The sequence below is a fragment of the Ictalurus furcatus genome, chromosome 22 (assembly GCF_023375685.1).
Source record: "Ictalurus furcatus strain D&B chromosome 22, Billie_1.0, whole genome shotgun sequence".
Taxonomy (NCBI): domain Eukaryota; kingdom Metazoa; phylum Chordata; class Actinopteri; order Siluriformes; family Ictaluridae; genus Ictalurus; species Ictalurus furcatus.
The window spans coordinates 7,440,356-7,451,806 of NC_071276.1; the positions used below are offsets into that span (position 1 = coordinate 7,440,356).

Genomic DNA, 11,451 nt, shown 5'->3' on the forward strand with positions numbered 1-11,451 from the left:
CCATAATACATTTTCAGAACCAGGCTCTGCAGATGCTCCACAAAGACTACACAAGCTTGTAATCCGGTTGATGAAGACAGATCACAGTCCTGATTCACTAGACTCTTTACTGGCAACCATAGTCTAAGACCTTTCATTTTGTGCCTATTCTACGTGCTATAATGTGCGGTAATGACATCATATACTCAGTCACTAGGTTACAATATTTTTCCCCATGTAATTGTAATCAGGTAACATCCTTATGTAAAATAAAATAGATTTACTAGGAATCCCTTCACAAAGACACACTGTATTGAAAACAGTATATAGCCTATTAAAATGTGAAGTGTTTGTGGTTAATAATAGAATGTGACTTACCCCACTGGTTATAATATAGATACACATACAGGGACAGTCGTACTTTAATTTGAATAAATTAATGACTAAAATAACAATGGCTTTTATACACAATACTTCATTTGCAATAAATTTATGTTATTTAAAATACACAAAAGCATTGCTTAAAAAAGTAGAGCAATTCTCTCTAAAAGGTACAGACAAAAAAATGTGGGCAATAAAATGTTAGGAATATTGCATATCGCATTGCATCTCAAGGGATTTATTTAATTTACAAAAGGTTTTGAAATATATATGTTAAGCACCAGACGGAGAATTAGTGAATTAAGTCAGATCCGTTTTTTAAACAAATAATGCAACAAAAAAAGACACCATTACAAATGAAAGAGTGCAAGTGTTTAATAGCAAGTGTTCAGTCTTATTTCGTGTATTTGATTCTGGGAGATTGATTTTGAACTGTGTTAGATAATTATAACCTGTCAAGCCAGTCCTCAATCGCTTTCTCATTATATTGTGCACTCTTTTGCCAGTCCACGTGCCAGCGCAGGTTGGCAATGACCTGTGTGTAATTGTTCCCAAGGCTCTGCTTCCACTGCAGAAACTGCTGCTTGTTGTATTGGCGGACGGCCTCGGTGACGTCGGGGTAATCCACCACTGAGCGCAGCAGCTTGTCCAGATACTGACACACAACAGGGTACCGGGATGCCACGTTCTTCAGCTCGGCGCCATCCATAGACAGATCTGATTAGGATAAGATAATAGAGCATCGATGCTGGTGAAATATTATTACCTACTGTCTTGATTTATTGTCCGCCAAGAATGCCTGTCTTGTTAACAACGGATGAGAGGGTATTTCAATAATGCTAATCCTAATGATTAGTGACTAGCTGGCATTCACTGTTCAGAGTCACATCAGCATGCCTGGATACGCTATTGTTCTGGAACTGTTAAAATGCTTGTAAATGATTCTTCTAGCTTTATGTACAGTCCAGTGCTTTATTAACACAGCCAGTGGCTCACCGAATAGTTGTGGTGGGACACTCGAGCCATCCGAATACGCGATGTACTTCCACTTATCCATCCTCAGCATGTAAGTGGAGGCGTTAGCATTGCAGCCATGGTATTCACTGAGTATCCAGCCAGGATGAGGTACAGTGGACTGCTTATTACCCTGTGAGGTCAGAGGGACCAGAGAGTGACCACTCAATCCTTGTGGTATTGGGATACCTGCAAAGTCTGATACACATAATACAAAGAATTATAACATGCCACGATGTACTATGAGGCAGTGTAACTGCACTGTATGTTTGGACATTTCAAGTCCTTCATGGGTTGAGTCAGTTATGCTAGAGCAGGAGTATCTAAATCTAGTTTGGCTGCAGGTTTTCATTCCAGCCAAGCAGGAGCCACATCTGATTCCAGTTGTTTAAAGAGGCCAGAATGAAATGGGTTTCTTTAGTGTCTGAAAGCTGTTTATTTTATGCAACACATCGACTGTTGGAATATGAATATACACTATAAGGCCAAAAGTTCGTGGACAGCTGACCATAACACTCAAACTGTATGTGCTTGTGAAACATCCTGTTCTGGATTGAGCTCTTATAATAAACTCTATTGTTCTAGTAAGGCTTTCCACTAGATTTTGGCGCATGGCTGTGGGGATTGGTGCTCATTCAGATACAAGAGCATTAGTGAGATCAGGTACTGATGTCGGGTGAGGAGGCCTGGGGTGCAGTCGGTGTTCCCGAAGGTGTTCGGTAAGGTTGAATTTTGTCCACCAAACCTTTGCAAATCATGTCTTCATGGACCTTTGTCCCCTTTGTGCACAGGGGTATTGCATCATGTTGGAACAGGTTTGGGCCTCTTAGTTCCAGTGAAGGGAAATTGTAATTCTACAGCAAACAAAGACACCCTATAGTATAGGATGTCTTTGTATGCATATACTATTGTATATGACCTATATAATCGTGTGATTCCAGGTTTGTGGCAACATATGGGTGTGGTGGCTAGGCATTTCATACAATTTTCTAGTCAGCCAATCATGTTGCAGCAGCACAATGCATAAAATCATGCAGATACAGGTCACAATTAATGTTCACATCAAACATCAGAATGGGGGAAAATCTGATCTCAGTGATTTTAACTCTGGCATGGTTGTTGATGCCAGACAACAGGTTTGGGGCAGGTTGGAGTATTCAGAAATGGAAATTTCTTGTTGATAATAGAGGTCAGAAGAGAACGGCCAGAACTGTTCGAGCTCGCGGGAAAGTTCAACATCAGGCAAGAACAGGAATCTGAGGCTACAGTAGGAAAAGACTCACTGAAACTGTTTTTCAACTCTCCTTTTGTTTTTGAACGTTAATCAACAGTGCTAGGTTTAAATCACATAAGCACTTCGTGTGTTCATAAGGGGAAATTCAGTGATCAGAACGGATTAAATATGCAGTGTGGAATGCAGGACTCTTTTACACTCAAAAAGCCCAGCTGCACCACAGATAAAAAATAAACCTTGGAATTTTACATCTGGATCATGTTGATTTGGTAAGGTTCACCGACATGTGGAAGTTTATGTTTAAATTGTTAAAAACGGTTAGTGTTCAATTTAAAACGTTACCACCCTAAAAAAAAATATCCAGCTGGTCAAGAACCTAGCATATGATGTAAAAATATAGTGTATAGGCCATGATCGAACACATTTCACTGGCCTTGGTTTTTAAAGCAGCATTAAACAGTTTAAAGTTGCAATGAAAACATCGACAAGCCTTCCCCGTAACAGATCCCACCCTCTCTGTCAAATCCACGTATACCTTGTGAGCTCCCTCTTAAACAAAAGAGGCAGAGCTGCACAGATCTTTTTAGGCTGGAGCCGAAGCCAATTTCTTGGCGAAGCTAATTTCTGCACATCTCTACTGCAATCTCACGTTTTTCTGTAGTGTTTTGGAACTTATACAATGACTACAAGTCTAGACTTTTAAGCATTACGAACTGGCCCTTTAAAAGACTGGGGAGATATGCTCCTGCTGTTTTGGAATAAAAACTCGTAGCCATGCTGGGCCTTTGTGGAAAAGATTATACATGGACGCCATGTCTAATATCAAGGAAAACACTGATTGTACATACATTGCAATGAATCTTTAAAAGCAGGATTTACAGTACATCTGCTATTATAAATATTATATAAATATAAAAACTATATAAATATTGGTAGCTCTGCAGTTAAGACGTTGGACTTCTGATTGGAAAGTCGTGAGTTCAAATCCCAGCACTGCCAAGCTGCCACTGTTGGGCCCTTGAGCAAGGCTCTTAACCCTCAACTGCTCAGTTGTATAAATGAAATAATTGTAATGTAATAAATCATACAAAACAAATCAGAAAGCAACTGACCAGTTGCAGTTACAAATCTAAAACCTTCTTATGAAGACAATAATTTGATCGAAGGTACGTTTGTCTTTTAAATGAAACGCTGTGACTACAGATTTATCGGACACATTAGTAAATAATTGAATTCACCAAGTACGGAAGGATACAGGTCTACAAGAGAGACCGGTAAACTGATCTCAGTCCCAGACTTAATCCCTGGCCCCATCATAAGTAAGGGAACGTGAGAGCTGCCTTCAAACATGGACATCTTATAGAACTGCCTGTGCTCCATGGCCAGATCCCCATGATCCGAGGTGAAAACCAGGACTGTGCTGTTTATTAAACCTGTGTCTCTGAGAGCAGCAATCACTTCACCTGCGCCAGAGGGACGTTATCAGATTTCAGTATAAGATCGTACGCGATGCATCAAGCACAACAGATTAGAACTGGCGCATGAAATGTTCGACATAATCTGCTTACCGAGCATGCTGTCTGTTTCGGCACACATGGCATAATAGCTGACTCGGATGTCTCTGATCTCCTGCTCAGAAAAGTTGCCGCTGCAGTTTTTGGTGACGGTGGAATAATAATCCACAGGGTGCATTTGAGAATACGGCAACCACTTCGGGAGGGAAACTTGCTCCGTGGAAACCTTTGTGAAATTGACATGAAGTTAATAGCATTGAAATTTTATAAGCAGGGTGCTATATTATGCTCGACGAGCGAAACTTTTAAAGACAAAATGTGAACAAATTTAGAATATACAACCTAAGTAAATAATAAAAGATATCTAACTAACTATGTCGTTCTTTAATAAAGTTTAAAAAATGAACCATTGGCAAATTGCTGTGGTATAAGAGGAATAAACACCTGATGTGCTTTTATAGGGCAACGATCAAACCTGTGGTAGTAACAGTACCTCCGCTTTATACTGAGCCATGCTGCACTACCTTGTGGATGATTATTTTCCTATAACAGCACACCCTGTCATGTTTCCTTCCTTACATTATTACTACAGCCCTAGTTTGACCACCGTATAACACAAATATTATTCTAAAGCTACTGTTTCAGTTCAATGGCAGTATAAAGTATAGCACAGTACAGTACAGAAGAACTCATTCCTAAATAATACTCTTGCATTTTTTCTACTTTGTCTCTATCTACAGCATCTGTTGTGCATGTGTGATTTCCACAGATATTTTCTGGGGGTGAAGCAGAAAACCCATTTATGCAAAACTCGATTAGAATGGAAGCATGAGCATTTGCTGTGGCAGTCAATAAACCTTAAGCCAAAACACGTTTTAGATTTCAGTCTAAGGTATTTGTAAATTAAGCTAGAAAGTGCCCCGGATATCACAAAGCCTTCAGGGAACGCACGTGCCTTTTATTGTGTTGAGCCGACGTTCGATAAACCTATATAAAAACTGCTCTGTTAAGATTTTCTCTCATATCTGCATTTTTAAATGTTTGTTGACATCATTCAACAACTGCCGTTAAGCATCCAAGTGGATTTCAAGTATACGTTTTTTTTCTGTGATGAAAAACAACCTGCCTTTCTGAGCCAGTAGGGCGAGGTGCGGAAGGTGGAGCCTCCAGCAGTGGGACCCAGCTCCTCTGTGGGGTATGGATGAGGTAGATTCAGCCCCAGATACAGAGCAAAAGGCTGTGACAGAGCTGGGGCTTTTTGTCTGATCCACTTCACAGCACTGTCCGTGGTGTTCCAGTCTTTGGTCATGACTCTAACTGTGGATCTGTTACCTACTACTTCTGCCACTGGACGACCCTCCTGCCTCAGAAGAAATGCCACTTCTCTGGTCCACGCCTCCACACGATTGCTGGCCAGTGGTGTTTTTATGCAGAATGAAACACACACACAAAAGATTGGTAATATGTGTTTATTTCCTGCTGCCACAACAATACAAAGTGCTCTTCACATTAGAGGTGTGCACAAGTTTTATTAATCCTTCCAAAGCAATAGTTTCTCCCCGATTTTGTGACCTGCCAATTCGCACCCACCAGCCAGGTCTCCCCTGTCATAGCTACCAAATAGGGACGGTGAAGGCTAACACATGCTTCCTCCGAGATCTATCCAATTGCATCTTTTTATAATGCTTTCATCATTCTGTGTCACAGGACAGCATAAAATACACTTGATGGAAAGAGCTCTACTCTCTTCTGCGTACTGTACATACGTACGCTTAAGATTTGGCTAGTGTCGCTGTGATTAACAGGGAAGAGTAGGCAATCCCTTCCACCCAGAGAGCATAGCCAATTTCGGTCTCTAGACTCCCAACCACACATGGCTGTGGCATAGTTTGAATATGCGATCTCCAGATGTTAGGGGCGTACACTTTTCTGTCACACCACTCAGGTGCCATTTTTGTTGGGTCCCATGGAATCCCAGTCCAGATGCACACCTACTGTATAATAATTAACATTACATGTATTACAATGTAAATATAAGAGTTTGCAGGGGAAAAAAAAATATCAGAGATTTTTGCTTTCTGCATTTGCACTTCCTATTCCAACTAGAAATAATAATAATATTTATTCCAGTCACCTGACCGAGTGGCCCCCTGACGTGTAGTCTAGCTTCCCCATCCGGTGGGTGTGATACCCAGCTTTCTGCAGATCATCCATCCATGTCGTGGCGTTCTGAGGAAGGCATTTGTAATTGTTCCAGGCCTGAGTTAAGTGGATGAATTTCCCACTCCACATAGCTGTCAGGGGACACATACAGTATAATGAGCTGTAGGAACTGCACTGTTACTTTGGGACAAACCTCTAGTCAGTGCACAAGTCTGAAGTAAAATGTAAAATGAGTTTTTAACTTGTACCTGCCCTTGAAGGACAACAAATGGGAGAATTTGTGTAGGAGTTGAGGAAGATCGCACCCATCTGCCGCATGTAGTTCATATATGGGAGCTGGACAACTTGATTCCCAGGGTGAAAAGTCAATCTTCCATCCTGGAGATGAGACAAAGTCAGTGTTGAACAGAATTTTTTTTTATACTTGCAGACATGTGAGAGAAGAGAAGCCTTCTATCAATTTTATACACTTGGAGTACATCACATAGGCTAGTACCATAGAGTTAGAGTAGTAGATTTATGCTATTTATGTTATGCTGGAACAGGTTCGGGCCTCTTAGTTCCAGTGCAGGAAAATTATACTGCTGCAGCATATGAAGACGTCCTTGACAATTGTGTGCTTCCGACTTTGTGGCATGAACCACACATGGGTGTGATGGTCAGGTGTCCACAAACTTTTGCCCATATAGTGTATGACAGTATGCAAAGAACACCTGGCAGTGTATGCATTATGGAAAAATTGGGTATGCTAATTTTTTGCCTTTACATTATGTGACTATATTTTGACAGCTTCGAACTAGCAACCCAAGCACTTGCTTGTCCACCATTATTAATGTGTCACCGAAACCACATGACGCGAAATTAAATTTAAATATGTTTCTGTTCAGTAAATTTAAAACAATAGGCTGATCGGGTCTTTGACATTGTTATGAGTTTTTTTATTTATATTCAGTAAATAATACCAAAAACATTGCTGTACAGTTTTATGAAGCACCATTTACATTATATTGTATGTATTATATACACAAATTACATCATTATTCAGATATTACACACCTCTGACACTATTAACTTTGTCATATGTAGTAATGTGACATAATTGTCTTGTTACGTTGCAACTATAGCGACGTCAGTGAGACAGACATTACAAATTACTGATGAAGAAATAAAGTAGTTTTGGTTAATTCATGCCTGTGTGGCGGCTTGTTCTCGGCCTTCACAGATTTTCATTGTTGAGAGAATGGTAATATCAAACCCGACCCAGGGCATCTTTCGTTTAATGGAACACATACAGTTTCCATTTGTATCTCTGAGTGCTAAGAGATAAGATACCATTTCCAGTAAGCACTTTTTTCTGTCCTCAAGGTTGTCCTTGTTCATGGGAGATTTCATGCCATGTACTACTGGATTTTAAGATTTCAGGCAGTCGAACAGCTGAACAAGTCTTCTGATGAAATCTGTTGTCTTCTCGCTGCCAGCAAAGTCTGGGTGGTGTAGGTTCTCACTGAGTGAGAACGGATTCACAATCTCTGCCTGTACATCCCCTGATATGTGATCTACCAAAAATATGCAGTATGGCAGTATATCCATCTGCCATTAAGCCTCATGACCATAAAAACCAGCAGCTCAGTTACAAGGGCGTCACCGGTGGAAACCTGCAAACGTCCACAATCTACAAACCCAGCACAGCGTGATGTCTTCCCTTCATACACAAGCTCCTTCCTTAGAGCCATTGAGTCACACATTAATACACAATCCTCCATTGACTGGACTCTCGAGACGGGACGTTTTCAAGTGCTCGATGACTTCTCAGAGAAATCCGGGCTCGCAGTTGCATCCTTGCTCAGGTGTGGCAAACAACGATACTTTCTTAAAAAGTCATAAGCTTGCGGTGAGTAAAAATGCATAGTAACCGCAAACTGTTTACCATCCTACGAGTACCTCGTGCCATCTGTTCTTTTTGAGGCTTTCGGTTCGTTTTCGATGAAAAACAACGTCTTTTCTGAAAAGTTCGATTTAACAACTTTGAATTGTTCATTATTTAGAGGTTTCTGGTCATGGAGCTCGTTCATCAGATAACATGGGGCAGGGGGGAGGTGTCCCTTCTTTTCACTTTCGCCATTTTAAAGTTCTCTGTGTAATTAGTTTAGCTGCTTTCTAGTCGTTTCCAGCTTGTAAGCCAAAGAATCTGTATCTATAACATTACAATCGGCATTATTTTGCTGATGCTTTTTGGTAGGTGGATGATCAGCATCCTGCACCATTCTTCATTTTGGTATTTTTCTTGGATTGGTGATCTGCTTTTGAATAGGGCATCCTGGGAAGACTGTAGGTACTGCTAAAGGCTTCACCTGATGTTTCACAACATCAGGGTCATCACAGGGATGTATACCTGCAAAAATTCAAATAATGACTAATACTAATTTTAATTACATATTATTATAATATGAATTGTGTAGGTCTGTCTATATAGGCATCATGATGGATCATCTTGTAGAAACGTGTATCTCATAAGCATACCTCTCATATAATCTTTTGCCAGACAATGTTCACTGCAAAGGCAATGATGTGTAGTTATATAATTATCATGGCCAAGATTTTCAAGCCATGTCTACAAAAGATCTGGAAATCTATAACCGATAATGGTATGGATTAATATAGCTAGCAAAATAGTTTTTGGCAAATGAGTAAGAGAATAAATCCTGAGGTCTAGTGATTATACACTGGCAGTGGCGATGATCGTGAAGTTCAGGTTATTACTGATGCCATACTCATTATATAAATATTTCACCCTTGCAACAGACCAGTGTTTTTAACGTTAAGGTATACACTGATAATCAAATACACATGTAAGCCAAGACTTAATTGTTATGGCTTGGTTACGGTTCCAAGTTTTTAAGCATTGTTCGAGTTCACAACACCGTATCGACTGACAACAGTCAGCAACATAACGCAGGAGTTCCCAGACATTTTGGGCAAATGAACATTGTGAATTTTCTGAACTCCCAAGCTTTATGTACTATCTATTTATCTACTTTACCACACTATATCTACTTTTTATTATTTTTTTTATTCCAGATTTATACAAGAGGATAGTGGTGGCTCAAAGGTTAAACATTTACACTGTTTAAGGCTCAACGATTAAGGCTCTGGGTTACTGTACACTATTCATGTGTTTTTTGTGACTCCCAGTAACTTTTAAAAACATTAGCACACAAAATCCGTCTTTGTCCATCCATCCATTTTCTATACCGCTTATCCTACTGGGTCAAGGGGAACCTGGAGCCTATCCCAGGGAGCATCGGGCACAAGGCGAGGGAATCCCTGGATGGGGTGCCAGTCCATCACAGGGCACAATCACATACACATGATTCATACACTACGGACACTTTTTTTGGAAAAGCCAATCAGCCTACAATGCATGTCTATGGACTGGGGGAGGAAACCCCCAAAGCACGGCGAGAACATGCAAACTCCACACACACAGGGCCGTGGTGGGAATCAAACCCTCAACCCCGGTGGAGGTATGAAGTGAACACGCTAACCACTAAGCCACCATGCTGTGAAATAAATGAATTAAAACCAGAGTTGATGGTGAGTTTCTCTGGAGCCCTAGTGTGGTGAACCCATGGAAAAGTGACACTACTTCAGCTGAAAAGCCTGCATATATGTTGTTATTTACTTAAGTGTGAAAAGAAATGTTGTTCCCCTTTTTGCGAAGGCTGGTTCAGCCAAACTCTGCACAACTTTCTGGCATCCTGACAAAAAAAAAAATGCAAAACAGCAGAAATGCAGACCAAAGAGTTCCCTAATGCAGAAGACTCCCTTTGTGGTAAAGGCTGAGAGCACAAGAGACCCGGTGACCGGAAGCAGCGCTCTCTCTCTCTCTCTCTCTGGTTTACGAGTTAGGAGTTATGCAGCATATCGTTTAACTCTATGGCTAGTATTATTTACTTATTTATTTAAAGTACACTAGTATAAGTTTGCAGTTTAGTATTTCAGAATTACATGAGCAGCACTAGGCAAATGTAGCTAATTTTACTTCCGGGTGACTTTTATTTTTGTTAAAATAAAAGTCTCCTAATAATATTAATAATAATAATAATAATAATAATAATAATAATATGACCATAAGGCCCATAAATACCATTGAAAAGGACAAATAAATAGGTAGAGCTTAAGGAAAATAAAACCGTGGAGGAAAAAAGAAAAGTGGTAGTAGAGAGAGCAGAAGAGTGCTTTTTTTTAATTTATTTATTGAACACAGGATTGACTTCTTGATGTGATGAGTATAAACACAAACACACGGAACTCTATGGGACGCTATCGCCACATATTTCAGATTCTGGTTCTGTTTTGTACAGAAAAAATACCTCAGTGACGTTAAAGAAATGTACTTACAAATGCATCGGACATGACCATCACTATATTTGGTCTCTGTTCTGATGTCCTGTTCAGGTACAAGCACAGAACTTGAAGCGAAAATACTTGTAGCACAAAGAAAAGAAATGTTTTCATCGTGCTGTAGTGAAGATAATCACTGTTCTGACCTGCAGTACAGAAGCATGAACAGCTCCTAAGTGCAATACACGGGTTTGTTTATTCACTAATGGCACTACACTCTGTTCTGAAACAGGGATATCTGCACGCGCAGAGGTTAAGCTTTTTATTTTGATCTATTTACTTCACGAACACGGTATGAGTGTTAGTAAGCTCGGCTCTCTTCTGTTACTGATATCCATCACTCCTGATCAAAAACACAACACCGCATCAGAGCTCGAGTCCTTCCGCCAGAAACACGTGACCAATGACCACGTGACCGCTTCTGCACCGCAAAAGAAGCGCGCGCGGGGAGAGAGCATCCTAGAACAGATTTATTTCAGAAAATGTATTATAAATCTTTATAATACTACTTTGTTTATTTTTAGGGCAATAGAGCCTTCTATTCCTGAACATCGACGGGACACAAGATAACATTATTTATAGGCCTACTCGTTTTTAAGTTACTGAGGTTTGGATTAAACTAATTCAAACCACAACACCACCACCACCCACTTTGAGAATCTCTGCTATCCATGCTGGGGGGGAAAAAGCCTCACAATAGAAACCAGCACAACATTTCTAATGGTTTCCATTACAAATACCATTACACACCATCAGCTGTTA

At 40.2% G+C, this 11,451-nt stretch overlaps 1 protein-coding gene across 2 annotated transcripts; it reads right to left on the reverse strand.

The window, feature by feature from the left end:
- Positions 1-451: 451 nt before the first annotated feature.
- arsk (arylsulfatase family, member K) lies at positions 452-11,067 on the reverse strand. 2 transcript variants are annotated; one of them, XM_053654002.1, is made up of 8 exons: positions 10,687-11,064; positions 6,534-6,663; positions 6,257-6,416; positions 5,249-5,531; positions 4,177-4,348; positions 3,847-4,071; positions 1,357-1,572; positions 472-1,077 (listed from the first exon to the last, which is right to left on the reverse strand). In XM_053654002.1, exons 1-8 carry the CDS (start codon positions 10,801-10,803, stop codon positions 806-808), a joined length of 1,575 nt encoding a protein of 524 aa, XP_053509977.1. In that variant the 5' UTR covers positions 10,804-11,064; the 3' UTR covers positions 472-805. The 2 variants fall into 2 exon arrangements, with proteins under 2 accessions (XP_053509978.1, XP_053509977.1); XM_053654003.1 differs by lacking the exon at positions 3,847-4,071 and having other exon boundaries at positions 452-1,077; positions 10,687-11,067.
- Between the last annotated feature and the right edge of the window lie 384 nt (positions 11,068-11,451).